Source organism: Solea senegalensis, linkage group LG9 (genome assembly GCF_019176455.1).
Source record: "Solea senegalensis isolate Sse05_10M linkage group LG9, IFAPA_SoseM_1, whole genome shotgun sequence".
NCBI lineage: Eukaryota > Metazoa > Chordata > Actinopteri > Pleuronectiformes > Soleidae > Solea > Solea senegalensis.
In genome coordinates this window covers 1,434,849-1,454,169 of record NC_058029.1, presented here as the reverse complement: position 1 = coordinate 1,454,169, position 19,321 = coordinate 1,434,849, and the positions used below count along the sequence as shown (strand labels likewise).

Sequence of the window (19,321 nt, the reverse complement as noted above, 5' to 3'; positions counted from 1 at the left end):
AAAACGTATTATAAACGTTATTATAACGTCAAACGTAAGTGAAAATGTAACTTTGTGGACGGACAAAGAAAGAGACACATGTGTGTTTTCTGTGTTCCCACCATGTTGGACACGCCGCGGACAGTCTCCGGATTCAGCATAACGATCTCAGTGGTCACGTGTCCCTCCACGGCCTCCGTCATGTTCTCCACCGTACAGTTGATGGCTGGGTCTTTGATCTTGAACCAGTTGTCTGCGTACCAGCCAATCAGGAACCAAACGTACTTTTTCCCATAGAGCTTCTCCTTGAACACCTGCGACAGGAAGAGAACATAAATATGAGGAGAATTGTTGGGGATGTTGCATCCTAACAAAAACCAGCAGCTGGTTACAGAGCTCAGTTTTGTGGGATCAATCGAGCTGAAAGTGCGACTCACCTCACAAAACACCTTCCTGGCTTCAGTCTCATAGAAGAGTCCCACAATGATCCTTGCATCCTGACGCTGTGTCAACAAACATGAAAACAAAGGTCCATCAGTAACAACACAGTCACTCCTCCATAGCACAGCACGGTAAAGCACCTGCTGTTCACATATGGCTGTTCAGGAGCTCCTCATTAGAACGCCGCATTCATTTCACCTCTCTGCTAATGGCAGCGTGTGCAGCTGTGAGCGAATTTTTAATCAAAGCACCTTGAGGTTCTTGACAGCGACAGCCGGGTCGGTGAGGAAACTCTGGCGAACACTGATCTCGATTCCTGCCTCCTTCACCCTCTCTTCCAGATCGTCCAGAGTCTGCAAGATGAAAGGGAAGGACAAGGGAGACAGACGGGAGAAAAGGGGGGAGGTTACAGAAGCACAGAGTGGTGGCAGGTTGAGATTTAAAAAAAAACAGTCTCAAAAACATGTGTGTGTGTGTGTGTGTGTGTATGTGTGACACACCCGCACGCACACACAAACACACACACACATTATTACATTCATTACACATTATTTAGGCAGAGTTAGACATGTCTATAACATAATAGAATAGAATATGATTTTGATGATAACCTGTATGACACTGTACTGTGGTAATATGACAGGAGACAGATGACTAGTAAAAATCTTATTAGCAGCCTATAATAAAGCCATCACGTGGAGATGGGGCGAGGCAGACACACCCACACACACCCACACACACACACACAAGACGAGTGGTTCAAATGTGACTGAAATCCATGATGTGTAACGTTGACTCAACAGGATCAGTGTCAAGACAAATGGAAAATGCACACGACTGAAAGTCTGAGCAAGTTCCTTAAAGAGAGAGAGAGAGAGAGATTCTCTTCTGACAGGCAAATGTGTTCCTGAGCAAACTGAATTATTAAAAAAGTGCTTAAACATTAGGTTTAAAATCATGTAAAATGACATGATTTAATTAAAGTTCAATTCCATGTAAAACGACTTGTTTAACAAACATTTAATGAAACATGTGCATTTCTATGTAAAAGTTACTGTTAAAGGTCTGAAGTGACCACTGCCCCCCCGACATCTTCACATGGACTGTGAGAGGAAACCAGAGAAAACACACACAAGCATTCAAACTGGCATCCTTCATGCTGTGAGGTAAGAGTGCAAGCCACTACACCACTGATTGACCCGAAAGAAAGAAAGATGAAATGAAATGAGGAAAAATAAATGTTTGGTGGTAAAACAAAGGTTGAACTGAAGGAATGAGAGTGACGTTTACTGACTGAGGTAAACACTTCGGTGGTTTGTTGGATGGTTGCAATGCGAGTCCACTTCCACTTCTGGAAGAGCTGCACCCTGGTGGGGTTGTGGAGGGTGGCTGACGGGTGTGTGCGGAAGAAGGTGGGGAAACGCTGGCGATTGGATAAAGCCGGAGAGCTGGAGCCATAGGACAGCTGTGAAGCACAAAGACACAGAGAGTTAAAGGCAGAAAGAATCCACGGGGGTAACAAAGAGGTCTGCAGGTTCCAGGGATCTGTAGGAAACACGTTTCAATCTCTGTAAAGAGCTTTCTTTGATGGTTCAAAGTGGTTCAAGCAGCAAGTTAAAGACAAAAGCAGCAAAAAGGTGGAGAACCAGAGCGACTATCCCTGTGCTCATCCTCTCCCACTCTTTTTTTATATAGCAAGAATATAATGCCATGAAAGTCAGGTGACATGTTCTTCTATCACAAACTAAGCAAATGAAATAAAGACATAATTATTATTGCTGCAGTCATTATCAGCTTCTTATATATAACGTGAATTCTCACGGCACACTCAGTGCCCATAAAACATACACCTGCAGTGGAGACACAGGCTAAGATGTGAGTTCACAGCAGCCGGAGGACGGACGCTGGACAACTGGAGACATTTTCACCATTTGATAAACAGTTTAGCGTCTCTGTCCCTCGTCCCTCGTCTGCTCTTCTTACTCTTGTTCTCGTCTACTTCATTTCCTCATTTCAATCATCTTTTTTATTGTGAATGGGAATTTAGAGCGACTTGAGCTAACGATGGCTCCTGTGCGTCATGAATTATTTTCAGTTCTAACTGTGACAGTGACCATGGTGACGCTTGGTTGAGGTTAAGTGAGGAGGTCCAGTACAGACGTGCAGGCGTGTACACACACGCACGACTGGTGGACTGAGTGTATTGACGTTGTCGTTGATCACTACTGCACAGACTGACATTAGCATTAGCATAAACATACAGTACACACACAACAGTAAATGTAACACAAATCTGTGAAACAAAGACGTCACTAGAACTTAAATGTCCTCGTTCTGGTTTAATAAACTCAGGCAGAACCTCACGTGGCCCCTGACGGCTGTGCCCACAGTGAGTGAATGGCTATGAAAGTGTGAGTGAATGGGTGTGAATGGGTGTGAATGGGTGAATGGAGTGTAAAGCAGCTTTGAGTGAAACAGAGACAAACCATTTACAAGCAAAACAATGCATCAAGGCCTGGTTCACACTTGATGTGTAGGTGGCACATCTGCTTTCATTCAGTCACACTCGTCTGTTTTACTGTGTTTGTGTGAGCCGCACGCACTTCATTACAAAAACAGACAGAAAGTATCTTTAACCACCAGTGTCGCAGTGGTGTAGCAGTGGTGTCGCAGGCAGTGTTGTCGCAGGCAGTGGTGTCGCAGTGGTGTAGCAGTGTTGTCGCAGGCAGTGGTGTGCAGTGGTGTAGCAGTGGTGTAGCAGTGTGTGTGTAGCAGTGCAGTTGTGCGCAGTGTTGTCGCAGTGGTGTCGCAAGCAGTGGTGCAGCAGTGGTGTAGCAGTGGTGTGTGTTGTCGCAGTGGTGTCGCGCAGTGGTGCAGTGGTGTCGCAGTGGTGCGTGGTGTGCGTGCAGTGGTGTGCGCGGTGGTGTAGGTGTAGCAGTGGTGTCGCGCAGTGGTGTCGCAGTGGCAGTGGTGTCGCAGTGTGTAGCCAGCAGTGGTGTCGCAGGCAGTGTGGTGTGCAGTGGTGGTGGTGTCGCAGTGGTGTAGCAGTGCAGTGGTGTCGCAGTGGTGTGGTTTAGGCAGTGGTGTAGCAGTGGTGGCGGTGGTGTAGCAGTGTTGTGTGTTAAGCGGTGGTGTCGCGCAGTGGTGTAGCAGTGGTGTGGTGTAGGTGGTAGCAGTGCAGTGGTGTAGCAGTGGTGTGCGCAGTGGTGTCGCAGTGGTAGCAGTGTTGTGCAGGCAGTGGTGTCGCAGTGGTGTCGCAGTGGTGTAGCAGTGGTGGCGCAGGCAGTGGTGTAGCAGTGGTGTCGCAGTGTTGTGCAGCAGTGTGTTGTTGTAGCAGTGGTGTCGAGGGTGGTGTTGCAGTGGTGTAGCAGTGTTGTAGGCAGTGGTGTAGCAGTGGTGTCGCAGGCAGTGGTGTCGCAGTGGTGTAGCAGTGGTGTCGCAGCAGATCCATGTGCAGCCATGGCTTACAGTGGTTTTACAAAAGAAGACCACGTTAAGATCTCCTTCTTGATCAGCATCCAGACGTGGTGCTTGCTTTTGCCTCCTCGCCACTTTGGTGAGGCTGCGACATGTGACGAGGCTCCTGAAGACACGGCGCGTACAGAAATAAGTGAGTGTGGTGGTTGGGCGGTTGTAGTAAGAAGAGACAGATCTTTGTGTGACAGGAGATCTGACTGCTCACGATGAAGGAGCAAGGCGGAAATGAAGAGTGGGAGGGGAAGACAGAAGATATGGAAGGAGAGAAGGAAGGAAATAGGTGGAAAGAAGGCTGAACTAGAGCAGGCCACCTTCAGGGAGTGGCATCAGACAGAGAAAAGACATTTTTAATGAAGAGAATAAAGAAAGAAAGAATGATTGACACAGAGAGAAAGAGCTAGGACTGTCTGTTCCTGATGACTAATCTCTAGATAAAACTTCACTTACAGAACAAAAATCATGAACTCTGAGTGACAGCCAAACAGATGAAGGGAATTCAATCCCTGAAAAATGGAGGAAGAACTAATGAAAAATGTCAAAAGAGGGCATCTGATCTCTCACTGATTTATGGATCTGCATGTTTATTATTAAGTGTGTATGATAAGTACTGGTGTTCATGCTGTATTATAGCTGTCGGTGCAGTATTGTGAAACTGCCTTCATCACTAATTAAAGGTGCTTTGTGAAGTGTTTTAAAATCAATGAACAGCTTCAGCATTGATCTGGGGAACTTGTGTAATTACCATAAGCACTAAAGTTCATCATTTTGATGAATGTCAACAACATAGTGCAATTCACAGGGAATGAGAAGTCTTCCTGAACCCATGCAGCACAGAGAGCTGAACACTGTCAGTTTCTTATCAGCTCATGCTGTAGTTCTGTCTCTCTGTGCTGCACAAAAACTAAAAGATGCAGAAATTTGATTTTGTTTTCTGGCGTCTCTGTGCTGGAGGATCAGTGAGTGAGTAAAATAAGTTTAAAGCTTGAATCTGAATCTGTCATTTGGTTCTAAAAGACTTTTTATCTTGGTCAAGTTGAAAACCCCTGCAGGAGCCACCACCTTCAGGGTCTGTTGGGAACGTCTGGTGGCGACCACGTCCCGAGGGAGGCGGGACACATTGAGTCTGAATGGGCCGTGCTGGGAGGCGGCTGACTGGAGCTGTGGCTGTAAGGCGGTTGGTGCCAATGACAGGTACCAGCAGGCCAAGCAGAATGCAGCTAAGGCAAGAACTCGGACGTGGGAGGAGTTTGGTGAGACCATGGAAAACAGTTTCCGGACGGTCAACGATCTGATGACTCAGTGGCCATTAACACAGTGAACAGTGGAGACCACGACCACCTCCTCAGCCACAGGAGGCTGAGCTTCGTCATAAATACAGCAATACCTTAGCTTACGTTAGCCACCAAAAATGCTGCTTTTATGGCTGATGGCGTTAAATGGTCAGATCTTAACGATCATTCACGCACACGTTCATACAGCACATCTATGTGCAGCATGTTTTTAATCACTCTTCTTTTTTACCCATTCACATGCTGCCAGGAACACGAGGTTCAGACTAGATTTGATTTGATCAGAGAAATTGACACATTACAGACGCGTGAATGTAAATATAAGTGTATTCAGGATTGACTTCTCTCCATATCACTCACATATTTGAAAATGATTAACTGTATAAACACAAATGTAAAAATAAGAAGAAGAAGAAGAAGAAGAATAAAAACACTCACCACAATGAGGTTCCACATGCGAGCAGCTTCAGCCACCAGCGTGGAGACGCCGCTGCAGCCAGGCATGAGGACAATCTTGATGGGCTCAGTGTACAGAAGGTCATACAGCAACTTGGTGGCTTCCCCAGGGTCACACTGGAAGTACAGCATGAGACGATGATTAATAGGCAGACAGATGAACAGATGGACAGGAAGAGAAATGAATTGAGATTCACAGACAGCAAGAAAAAGGGGGACGAGAGACGGACAGCGGAGAAAAGTGAGGCTATAATGACGAGTGAAACAGACGGATGAAGAAAGTAAGATAAGAGACACTTACACTATGCAACAAATGTCAAGGAAATGGAAATGAAGGAGTTCAAGATAAATAAATATCAAAACACAACAAAGTGTCAGGTACAACAAGAAAACCAAGAGCTAGAGCACATCAATATTAATATCATGATATAAATCAAATGAATATTTCTGTTCTGTTCTGATTATAATATCTGGATATTTGATCCCATACAACAAATATATGGGGATATAAATCTGCACAATGGTTGTTTCTCTGGACTCATAAATACACACACTGTTTATGATCTGTGTTACATGCTCAGTTATAACCTTCATGCTCAGTTATTACCTAATTCAGATAATACCTGCTTTATATCTTTATATTTTCTTGTGTTAGAAACCGGAATGATACGTCACCGCTCTGTCAGACCATCGCCACATCACAGTCACACATAACCTGGCCTGACATGTCTAATGATTCAGCATGGGAGACAAGAAAAGGCTTGCAACCATACTGTAGATACACACACATGAATGTAAAAACAGAAAACACACACATGAATGTAAAAACAGAAAACACACACATGAATGTAAAAACACACACATGAATGTAAAACTGAAAACACACATGAATGTAGAAACAGAAAACACACACATGAATGTAACACACGAAAAAAGAAAACACACACATGGATGTAAAAAGAAAACACACACATGAATGTAAAATCAAAACACACACATGAATGTAAAAACAGAAAAACACACAAATGAAAAAACCAGAAACACACACATGAATGTAAAACTGAAAACACACACATGAATGTAAAAGAAAACACACACATGAATGTAAAAACAGAAAACACACACATGAATGTAAAACAGAAAAACACACACATGAATGTAAAAACAGAAAACACACACATGAAAAAACAGAAAACACACAAATGAATGTAAAACCAGAAAACACACACACATGAATGTAAAAACTGAAAAACAAAAGAAAAACACACACATGAATGTAAAACAGAAAACACACACATGAATGTAAAACAGAAAACACACACATGAATGTAAAACACACACACATGTAAAACAGAAAACACACACATGGATGTAAAAACAGAAAACACACATGAATGTAAAACAGAAAAACACACATGATGTAAAACAGAAAACACACACATAAAACAGAAAAACACACACATGATGTAAAACAGAAAACACACACATGAATGTAAAAACAGAAAACACACATGAATGTAGTAGAAACAGAAAACACACACATGGATGTAAAACAGAAACACACACATGGATGTAAAAGAAAAACACACATGAATGTAAAATCAGAAAACACACACATGAATGTAAAAACAGAAAACACACGGATGTAAAACAGAAAACACACACATGGATGTAAAACAGAAAAACATGAATGTAAAAACAGAAAACACACAAATGAATGTAAAAACAGAAAACACACACATGAAAACACACACATGAATGTAAAAAGAAAAACACACACATGAATGTAAAAAGAAAACACACACATGAATGTAAACACATGAAAAACACACACATGAATGTAAAAACAGAAAACACACACATGAATGTAAAACACACATGAATGTAAAAACAGAAAACACACACATGGATGTAAAAACAGAAAACACACACATGGATGTAAAAACAGAAAACACACACATGGATGTAAAAACAGAAAACACACACGAATGTAAAAACAGAAAACACACACATTCTGAAGGCAGCACTGACCCTTTTCAGAGCAGGTAATCACCTCTCAGGATCAGCGACTGAGTGGAAGAGCTCATCTTCATATTGATTGGTGTGTTTTCCATTAACAGCAGGTTGGATGGAATAATAGTGGCGTCATGTCAGGTCATTTATGTGCACTTAGACACAAACACCGAAACTTCATAAAATCCTCCAGAACAAATTGGTTTTGTAAAACAAACAAAATAAGAGCTACATTTAGTAAGTTACGATGACGACACTCCAGTACACATTCACTGCAGAGCAACACTGAAACACGGGAGTACAAAAATCAAGTAAGACCATCCGTCATCCATGATAGACAGCTGCTTCTGATCGTTTTAATCGTCTTTGAGCACAACTTTAGCACTGAAATGTAGATATTTGACAACATTTTAGAGGAGCCTTAGCTTCCCTTGATGTGTTAGAGTAATTGTGTCTTTGTGGCAAAAATTTAAATTCACAAAACAAATGAAGAAATAAAAGAGAATACTTATGTGAAACAAAGATTGTTCACAAATCCAAACTCCAGAGTCTAAATCAAACATACATAATCTGAAACAGGTGCCGAGGTTCAGAATAAAGATAAAACATTTGTACTTTTAATATCTTTCACTAAATAATCTGCGTCTTAATAAAGGTTTTATGGAAAAAAGGCCGGTTCAATTACACACGTCATTGCACATTAGCATATTTGTAAGCAATCTCTAACAACAGCAATGATTATAGTAAGTGTGCAGAAAGAACGCTCTCTGATGGCACAGATGTTCTCGGAATAGAGCTCCGGATGTCATGTGACTCACAGCACCAGGTTGGCAGGAGAAGCCTCTAAAAAATGAATGACACCAGCGACAGTTTCAAGCTCTAAGAGTTCACTGAGATGGAGCAATAAAAACACAGAACCTGCCAGACTACACGCACATGATCCTGAAGACACCGTGGTGCTTTTCCAGAGCTGCTGCAGAACATCTGCAGAACATCTTCAACTTCATTCTACTCCAGACAGATAAACCCTTACACATCACAAGCATCAAAACGTGGATTTAACATTTGCAGTTTATCATCAGAACCATCAGAACCATCATGCTTTGAAAGTGAGCTTCTACACCTTTCAAATAACGGACAACAAAATAAATCCATTCATAAATCCTATTTGCTTGTCAATGAAAAATTGCCCTAAGCTGATTATGTTAACTAATTAGAGTTTCAGAGAGCGCGTCTGTAGTCTGTAGTCCATCTCCCTGCACTTTTCACAATCCACTGGGTTAACTGGGAAAGGGGCCTTAAATATTGATGTTGTAAAGGAACAATATGCAGCGATTGTTTTGTTGTGTGTTGATGTGGTCTGACAGTGCCACCTTGTGGCCGTTTTCTTCTTCTTGTGTTTTGTGATGCGCTTCTTTCTTCTTTTGTCCGTGAGCTACATGACACTCGTTGAAAGATGTGGAGGTGAAGAGGTTGTTGTAAAAGTTCTGTTTGAATCCTGTGGGATGTGAATTTATATTGTAATTTATTTCAATTCAATTAAAAAAAATGATATAATCATAACATACATGATCTCAAGGCAGAGAAACCCACAGTTCACACACTGAGCAAACACTAGGCCTCACCTAGTATAGCATGTTAGCAACGAAGGCTGAGATGTCAAACTCAACTAGTGCCGGTGGAAAGTGCATGAATGTATGAATTATTATTAGAGGTGTGATTTGTTTTGTTTATGTCATTGTTTCTTTTGTTTATATGAGCACAAAAGAAGCATTTTGTGTGATCTTTGATTTGTTGTGTTCCATTCGGAGGAGGCGTGTTTTATACTTCATGATGGCTTTGGAAGAATATTTCATTTGCCTGTTGATGGTCAAGTGAAAAAAAGGTCATTCAAAATAATATTTAGCATGAAATTTCACAGAATTTCAAAAATTTTGATAAATAGTTCACAATATTTTTGATGCAAAACAAACATGTGAATCATTTGTGAAACTACATACAAGTATTTAGTATTTCTTATTCTGTAGTTCACAGGGTTCATGTTGCTCATGAGAAGAAGCAAATAAACAGACACGTGGAAGCTCCGCCCACTGGGTGTCTTTGTTTAGGTGAAAAAAGTTGCACTTTAAATCAATTAATAACAAAGAAAAAGTGCATTGGCATGTGGACTTGTGAGGCTGGGAATTGAACCCTTGACTGTACAGCATCGTCCTAAACACCACCGTCTGACATCAAAGCACTTCCTGTCTTCATTCATTATTATGGCTCTCAAAGGACGTAATAAAAATGAGAAGGCCACACCCACTCATATAAAACCATCTCTGAATGAAAGATAGAACTCTGCTTTGTCACCATATACAGATTTAAGAAATTCTAAGATACTAATCTGGGTTGACGCCTGTGTGCTGAGCCCCAAAGCATGACCAGCTCCATTTTTAATTTCTGCATAATTACGTCTAGTACCTCGTACTGAGGCTCCTGTAGCGCTTATGCTACAGTGGATGGAAGATTGTGTCATGGCTGCCAATTAAAATACAGGCTGGCCGTGTTTATCTATCTGTACTGTATCCCCACTGTCTCATTTTCTGTCAATGTTAATAATTGATCAAAGTTTGCAGTCTGGGCTTTGATATAACCATGGCAACGGCATGCGCAGAGAGCGCGTGTGTCTGCATGAACAGAGTGTGTTGCACGTGTTTCTGTGTGTGTGCGTGTGTGTCTCAGAAGGCTGTAAATAGTCTGATGCTGTCTCGAGGACAGCCAGAGAAACAAGCCGTCTGCTACCACTGGGTATCTGCATCCCTTAAAAGGACAGGCTGGGATTATGTGTTGAGCTTCATGAATATTGTATGATGTTGAACAAGCTGAGGACATCCTTGATACTACCAGCTCTAATGGTCACACACTGATGAATGTGTGTGTGTTTTAAGGCACCTGTTTGACTCATCTATATCCAAACTATCATTCTGTACCCAACACTACTGGGTTTTAAAGACCCAATTAAGTTCTCCATCAGGATAACAAACTCAAGTGTATGTGTGTGTGCGTGTGTGTCTGTGCATGTGTGTGTGTGCGCTGCATAATTACACATCCCAAAGCCTTCATCTTCAATTGCGAGCAAACATAGGGCCAGTTACACCGTTGTCTTAATCTCACAGTTAAACTAAGGGATGCAGATATCACTGATTAATCCCACCCTTTATGAAAGGTAAGATTATCATTACTATTCCTGTCAGGTGAAACAAAAAAAAAAGCATCTTTGCAAACACGTTTGTGAACGGAGCAGCAGAAATAACCTTGACTTCAGTCAAAGATGAAGCAGCCACTCATTGTTGGACCAGCCTCATTCTATTCAAAGCATCTGTGTCTGTTTCTTGAGCTGGAGGCGACAGTGACTCCTGAAGCACAAGGAGTGAGAGTCTCCAACCTCTGCTCTGAAATCTGTCACTGCTTTATCTTTATCTTTATCTTTATGTTTATGTTTATGTTGTTTTATGGCAGATACAACAACTGCAGCTGCCTGCTTCACACACACACACACACACACGCAGTGTATGTAGAAGAGAGTGTGAATGAGTGACCACCACCTCACTGTATCATCAGCTCTGCATACATTCAGTGTATGAATGTGCACACATATTTTCACAGACCTGAAACCTTATTTGTTTCTGTGGTGTGCTTCAAGAGTAACTGTGTTGCCATGCCAACTCTGTGTGTGTGTGTGTGTGAGACTCTCTCTCACACACACACACACACACACACACACACACTCCATCTCCCCCTGCTATTCTATTTAACAAGATTCCAATGCAGAGTCTTGTACACCAATCAGAATAAAGCTGGTTGCACATTTCTAACCAGTCCCAGCACAGTTCACTGTTTGGTGGTGCAGCCTCTCCCCAGGCTTGTGTCCTGCATGTGTCCTGCATGTGTCCTGGATGTGTCCTGCTTGCTCCTGCTTGTGTCCTGCTGTGTCCTGCATGTGTGTCCTGTGATGTGTCCTGCATGTGTCCTGCATGTGTGTGTCCTGCATGTGTCCTGGGATGTGTCCTGCTTGTGTCTTGCATGTGTCCTGCATGTGTCCTGCAGCATGATTGATAACGTGTCTCATGAGAGGAGACAGAGTGGATATCCAGTAATTGTCTCATCTCTCTGAGAGAAATGCTTCGTTTTAAGATCTCACAATAACAATAAGGTCGTAACGCAGCACGGCACAAATCAAACGCCGTCACAAACAATCTTTCTGATTAAAGTCTTTAAAGGTGAGGTGGGTAGTAAAGTGCAGGCAGTGGGGGGTGGTGGGGTGGGGGCAGTGAAGCCAGCTGGGAGGGAAGTTGGATTTGTAATGGTTGATAATGCTGACATTTTAAAATAGCATGATTAATGATTGATGGAGGTGTGTGTGTGTGTGTGTGTGTGTGTGTGCAGTGGTCCTGTGAGGACGTTTAAAGGGATGGTTCAGGGTTTTTGAAGTGTGAGTACTGACACATTGACAGCACTAACAGCTCATGCAGCCACCTGCTCTCACTGACAACATGGCTGCCAATGGAAAAACAGACTTTAACCAACGTCTCAATGAATGAAGTGTCCACTTAAAGCTCCAGTGTGAGAAAATAATCGAACAAACACTTTTGGTTTTTCATCAGAATGACCCTTTACATTTGTATCAGGAGCTGGGTTAGCTCTACACAGGCTTAACTAAGCCTATCTGACGCCTAACAACATTTTACACACGGTGCCTTCAACAATAGCTTTTCCATTTCATCTGATTGTAAATGAGAGTTAATAAAGTGCTCAGTCTCCCACACCAAAGTCAGTCAGTTCAAAGGTGTTATTTTGTGTTTTCGGTGTTTGAAATGGTTCACAATCACCTCGATGACACATGAAACCACGAAGATAAAACTTAGATAAAAACTTTTATGAGACTTTGATGTGGGAGAGTGAGCAGTGATGTCATATTCTTAGGCAGACCACGGCCAAGAGAAAATCATCAAGACTTATCGCTTGGTTTACATCCCACGAAGGGCCAAGGGCTGAGGTGCCCCTGAGCAAGGCACCCAATCGAGTGCTGCCCATGGTCTGTGTGTGTGTTCACCACTGTGAGTGAAATCATCAGAGGTCAAACCCACTGTCACTAACTGCTGCGTGCGTGTGTGTGTGTGTGTGTGTGTGTGTGTGTGTGTATTTGAAGCAGGCAGAAATGCTTTTATGTCCATGTGTCATGCTGGTTCTCGGCACAGGGGGCGCTGTCATTGTCATCTGTCACCGCTGACTCTATGAGCTCAAGAATCCCTGAACTATCTTTAAAGTGCGTGACTGCAGAGAAACAGGTGTTCAAAGTGTTACGAGCATCAGTGTCTCTGGAGAACAGAGTGATAATAAAAATGATAATAATGATGTTAATTGATATATGATAAAAAAAAGAGATGTGTGTCATCAGCGCGCGCGCGCGCACACACACACACACACACACACTCACCATGCTGTCAAAGTGGATGAGCTCCAGCTCGTAGTCGGGCAGGATGTCGCTCCTGTTGTTCACCAGGTCCAGAGCCATCTGAGCGGAGGGCATGCACGCCTGACCGCCGGGCCAGCCGCCGCTCATGGGGAACAGCGCTCCGATGTACAGCTTCTTCTTTCCTGCGGACGGCCGCGCGGGCCAGAGGAGGAGAAACACCGTCAGAGAAACACGCAGCAACGTCACGCGCCCGCGGGGAGCGCGACTTGTGCCCTGCATGGAGCCCTGCATGGAGCCCTGCATGGGGCCCTCCAGGTGAGCTGAACCGGACTAAATGTGGGCCCCGGTGCTGCAGCGGAGTCAGGAAAAGGTTCTTTTTGCGACTCAAATTCAAATAAAGTCAACACGTGTCCAGCTGATGGAGAGAAAACCCGCGGCGGACTTTCGATGTTAGACTGAACTACGGCGAAAGGAAATGAGTTGCATGTTTTTAAATGAGCGACTCAAGCATTTACTGTGCGCACAGTGTTCGCTGTTGATCGAACACATGTTTCGCGGACAGAGTTCGCGGACAGAGTCGGCTGAGTTCGCGGACACGGTGCCGCTCGCTTCGCTCATCAGTCAACTTTCAAACGCACCTCGATTCCCTGAACTCATCATTTAAACACATTAGACACGAATACTAAAACAACCACGTTCACAAACTCAGTCTCAGGAATATTGAACGTCGCGTCCCTTGTTCGCGACTTTTACGCAGAAGGCGGAGAACGGACGCCGGAGTCCGCGCACAACGCGTCAGCCCCGGCGAAGGAGCGGATCTGAAGATGCAGCTGAGAAATAACAAAAGAAACGGAAATAATCGAAAATAATCGAATCCGCGAACTGAGAGCACGAGCAGACACCGCTTTGTGACGCAGACAGATGAAAAGATTCACCGCGGAGAGGAGGAAAAAAACAAAGCAGGCGCGCGCGAGCTCTCCGACTGATCCACTGCAGCATCCACTGACAGAGGCGCGCGCGCGCGCGCGTGTGTGTGTGTGTGAGAGAGAGAGAGAGAGAGAGAGAGAGAGAGAGAGAGGGTTCTGGGTAAAATGTCTCGAGATTCTGTAATGAGTTTCACACTGAGCTCAACTTAAGCAGTGCATTCTTTCCACAAGAGTCTCTCTCTCTCTCTCTCTCTCTGTCTCTCTCTCTCTCTCTCTCTCTCTCTCTCTCACACACACACACACACACACACACACACACACACACACACACCTTCACATTTGGCCTCATGCATGCTGCAGCAGCTGTACACTGTTGGTTCAATCCATAATCAATTTCTGATTAATGTGTGTGGGTGCTCAGAGGTCAATTTTTTAAAATAGATTATGTTTAAACTCCACAGTGATTATTGATCCATTAACATTTGTCAATAGAGATCATTAATTAAAGGTCAAAAGAGGCAAAGAAGGCGTTTCTGAGCTGGATTTAAAAGGGTTTGGTTGCATGAGGGACTGACATAAAACATTGACTGTGCTGTGAGCGCCCCCTATGGAACGTTCCATTTACATCGGAACTCAGAAGACAGAGTGGGGGCATGATGTTAGCAATACCAGTGGACATGGTATTATGCACACACACAGCGACAGCGTAGTACGACGGAGTATGAGGACGAGATGAGTTTATTCTTCAGAGAATAAACTCATAATATTATGAATAAAGTCATAATCTTTGGAGAATAAAGTCTAATCTTTCGAAAATAAAGTCGTAATCTTTCGAGAATTCTCGTAATATTATGACTTTTATCTTGCAATATTACAAGTATCTTCAGTCGTAGCATAGCAACATGATCAAGTTTGTGTGAGACGGATTTACTGTGAAACTAATTTGACAGAAGTGCTAGAAGTTGGAAATGCAAATGTTGCTGGAGCCAGTCGTTGTTAGCAGTCAAGAACAATGCTCTACATGCTCTACACCTGTGCCAGTCAGGTAAACCAATTATGATAATATTTGCAATCAGCTGATTATTACTTAATTACATTCATTTTTTTATTCCTAAGAAATGTTACTAAATCACTGAAGCTTTATATTCTTTTCGTTTTAAAGTTGATTTAACAAAGTTTAGTTCCTTTTTGTCTTGTTTAAGTATTTAATATTTAGTTTATAGTTTTATTTCTTATTGAGAATATTTAAGTGCAGAGAAAATGCAGATCACAAATGTAATACGATGTATGATGTAATGGCAAAACGTAGCATGACACAGATGTCTCACATAGTTTGCAATCCCTATCACTGGTTAAGCATCTCTACAAAAGGCATTTAAGAAAGAAAAATATTCTTAAAGCACAGAGTGTGTGTCTGTGGCAGAGCTGCTGCTATGATTTACATCCTTTTTAACTTTGAAAATGCCATAAACAATATACTGTACATAATGCCTCTGATACATGTGTGTGTAACCACCTCATATCATCTGTTCCTTTAAAAGTCAAATCTTCAGAACAAGATGCTTTGAGAAAATCAGCTGTGGCAGTTGGTATCAATCATGGCTGATCTGCTTTCTTCTGAGATATATGAGATGAGCACGGACAGTAATGTGTTGATAGAGACATGCTGGACGCTGCACACCCGCTGTTTCAACCCTCTGTTCACCACACAGCCTCTATCTGTAATCTCTGACACACACACACACACACACACACATCTACACCCATTCAATCACAAACAGTGGATTTAGAAGCTGCAGTTTGTAACTTCTGTTGATTTTTGTTGTTGTTAATGTTATTAATCTGCCTCTGATTGGTCGTTGTTAACTGTAACTTTGTAATGTTGTGTCCTTCATCTGAAAACAGGCTGAAAAACTGTTTTCAGATGAATCAAACATGACTGAGGGAGCAGTCAGTCGTCACTATGTTTTGTCCTAGTTTACAAGCACGAGTGGAAAATCAGTGTATTGAATGAAGTGTGTTTGCCTCCACTCCACTAGGGGGCAGAACCCCTTTGAGCTTGATGTTTTAGAGCAAACAAACACAAATAAAGGAAGACATTGAGTTGATGGCGTAGTCGCTGTTGGATGTCACACTCATGACTCTTCCAGTGATGACACTTTCTGACCAATCAGTGGCCTGCAGTCTGTTGCCGTCACATTTTAGTACGAGTACGAGCTCAGTTTATTTGGAACCTCAGCAGGTACCAAACAAACAGGGATTAAAGTTCTTCTTCACGATGATGGATTTCTGTTAATAACCATTATTTTGGTAGTCGACGAATAACGTGATTATTTGTAGGGTCGCAGACTGTAATTTCACTTGAAATGTAACTATTCACATTTCCTCTCAATGTCACTGTATTACTGATATTTACTTGATAAATTACAATGTGCTGTTTTAAAGTTTTGACATGTACACATGTAACTGTTTGTTTGCCCTTTTAACATATTTTGGCAAAACAAGAATAATAATTATATTTTAATAATATATTTTATTTGTATTGCACTTCACATTTGAACAACAAATCTGCTACATTATAAAAACAAAGAACAAATGAAAAATAAAAAAAATGACATTCAAATAAAGATTTTAACACTAGGTCGTACATGTCTTTCAGAATCACTTCCTTTGGCCTGAAATAAGCCTTTCTTTAAAACACTCGAGTAAAGTCACAGGATTAGCCTCCTCACAGTTGAGCAGCACTGCTACAGCAGTTGAAACGGTTGATGGTTAGAGATTTTTCTTTGAACACTTCCCCACAGTTTTAAAATGATCCTTGTAACAGATGCTGTTGTCGCTGCTGTTGTCGCTGCTGTGCCTGAACATGTCTGCTGCTAGGAGAACACTCAGGTGTGTGTGTGTGAGTGTACGACAGAGTTTATATGTGGTTCAAATGCAGGAAAGTGAACTGCACTTTGATTAAATATTTTCTGCTGCAGAAAACAGTCGCTCTGACAGTGCAGAGGTTTAAAGAATGCACAGCAATGAAAGAATGCTAGCGCTAGCAATGCTGGCTAGTTAGCAGCTGCTTTCGTGCTGTCGCGTCTTCCTCCTGCTGTTTGTTTTGTCCCGCGCTGTCTTCGCTCTGTTGTGTCTACTCTAGATCGTCCTGTATTGTGTTCACGCTTCTTCTTCTTCTTCCGTGTGTGCGCGATGGTTGTCAGTCACCACGCTGTGTGCTCAGAGCGACAGTGTGGATGAATGAGCTTATTCTGAGACATGACTTATTACAGGGCGTGGTTTTAATACTTGGTTCTAATGGTTCAATAGTTGACAGACTGTCGGGTTTAAGTGTCTTGCCCAAGGATACATCTGCACGTGGACTAGCGGAGCCGGGAATCAAACCCACCACAACTTTCGAGTTTCGAGACGACTTGTGCTACCACTGAGCTACTTACATCAGGTTTCCTGCTCTTGTTTTTGCAGTTGAATCTAATTGCATTGTAACATTAGTGCAGAGTTGCCTTGACTGCAGCAGTCTAAATTAAAAACCCTCAGCAGTTCACAGCAATATGACTATCAGACACTATAACCCTGCTTCATTACCCAAATCTCATTATCTGGATGTCTCCATCGAGCACAGAGCAATTCAAATCCTGTTAACTAGCTCTCGCAGGCTGAGGTGAAGGTAGTCTGATCATCTTCCACTTCCTCCCCGTGACCCATCCAACGCATCAATTATTCACCCGTGAACTTTACGTGCTGATTTGCTCCACAAGCGTCAGGCAGTGCAGCGCTACAGTCACAAATCCAGTGGCAGCAAATGTCACATTAGTCTGGAAAAAACATGTGGCTGAGCCACTTTAATGAGGTCCTTGTTCACTGAGCATCTTTCATGATAACGGCCTGTTTTCCTCCATGAGGAAACCTCTGCTCTGAATTCTTCCTTTTTAAACACATTTGCCAGATGACATCGTCTGATATTGAAGTCAGTGCAGAGATATGATGCTGGTTATTGTTCCACTATGGAGACAAAGCATTTAAACCTCATATTTGAATGATCCATTACTTGCAGCAGAATATCACACAGGTGTTGGTGGTCAGTAAACTACAGACTGTTATGATGTAAAAGCAATAAGTGAGATACAGTTTCATGATTACATCATTTGTCTTGCAGCAGAATATTACCGTGTTTCCAATACTCTGCATAATCTAAGTTATTAGAATAATCTATCATGCCTGAGTACCACGGTGGAGGGAAAGGATACGTTCAGTTTTTCCGAGTATAAATAAAAAAGCTCCCAATACGACACAACTTTACAGTAACATTTGGAGAGCAATCGTTTGTTTTATGAATATAAAAGATGGGAATATCTTTCATTTCCCTCTTATTGTTTTGGGACAAAATTCTCCCTCAGCCTACGGACTAATGACTGTAATAGTCATAATAGTCAGTAATTAGATTGTTCAACTCTCTCAATAGGACGCTCCTATTTAACAATCATTCATGAGTTGTATGAGTTACTGACACACAGCGCCCCCTGCTGATGAGAATCCACAGGTTTTTTTATTGCACTGTAGAAGCCTTAAAATGCCAAGATGTGTTTGTGTGTTAATAGGTTCCATCATTCAGAAAATAACAATGATGAAGTTTTATTCTTCAAACATGTTTGAGGTTTAAGACCCAACTCTCTCCCAGAACCACATGACCCTACCACAGCCGCGCCAAATGACATGCTGCGGCTTGGTCAAGCCAGGTGTAACTTACAGTAGGTTTAACTTAAGTCTAACTTACAGTAGGTGTAACTTACAGTGGGTGTAACTTACAGTAGGTTTAACTTACAGGTTAAACAGTAGGTGTAACTTAAGTAAACTTACAGTAGGTGTAACTTACAGTAGGTGTAACTTAAGTTAACTGAGTGTACAGTAGGTGTAAGGTGTAAGTCAACTTACAGTAGGTGTAACTTAAGTCTAACTTACAGTAGGTGTAACTTAAAGTAGTTTTAAGTCTTCAACTTACAGTAGGTGCCAACTAACAGTAGGTGTAACTTAAGTCTAACTTACAATAGGTGTAACTTCAGTCTAACTTACAGTAGGTGTAACCAAGTCTAACTTACAATAGGTGTAACTTAAAGTAGGTGTAGCTTACAGTCTAACTTAAGTCTAACTTACAGTAGGTGTAACTTAGGTAGGTAACTTAAGAGTAGGTGTAACTTAAGAGTAGGTGTAACTTAAGTCCCAACTTACAGTAGGTGTAACTTAAGTCTAACTTACAGTAGGTGTAACACACGGTACAAGTA

General features: G+C 42.3%; 1 protein-coding gene across 2 annotated transcripts in view; it reads right to left on the bottom strand.

The window, feature by feature from the left end:
• The window catches only part of gabbr1a (gamma-aminobutyric acid (GABA) B receptor, 1a), a 64,852-nt gene that overhangs the window by 24,613 nt on the left and 20,918 nt on the right, over positions 1-19,321 (bottom strand). For both annotated transcript variants that reach the window (XM_044034180.1, XM_044034181.1), the window contains exons 7-12: positions 13,135-13,295; positions 5,625-5,759; positions 1,715-1,885; positions 672-773; positions 417-482; positions 102-293 (exon numbers count right to left, since the gene is read on the bottom strand). In XM_044034180.1, the coding sequence (XP_043890115.1) occupies positions 102-293; positions 417-482; positions 672-773; positions 1,715-1,885; positions 5,625-5,759; positions 13,135-13,295 (827 nt within the window). The remainder of the gene's footprint in view (positions 1-101; positions 294-416; positions 483-671; positions 774-1,714; positions 1,886-5,624; positions 5,760-13,134; positions 13,296-19,321) is intronic.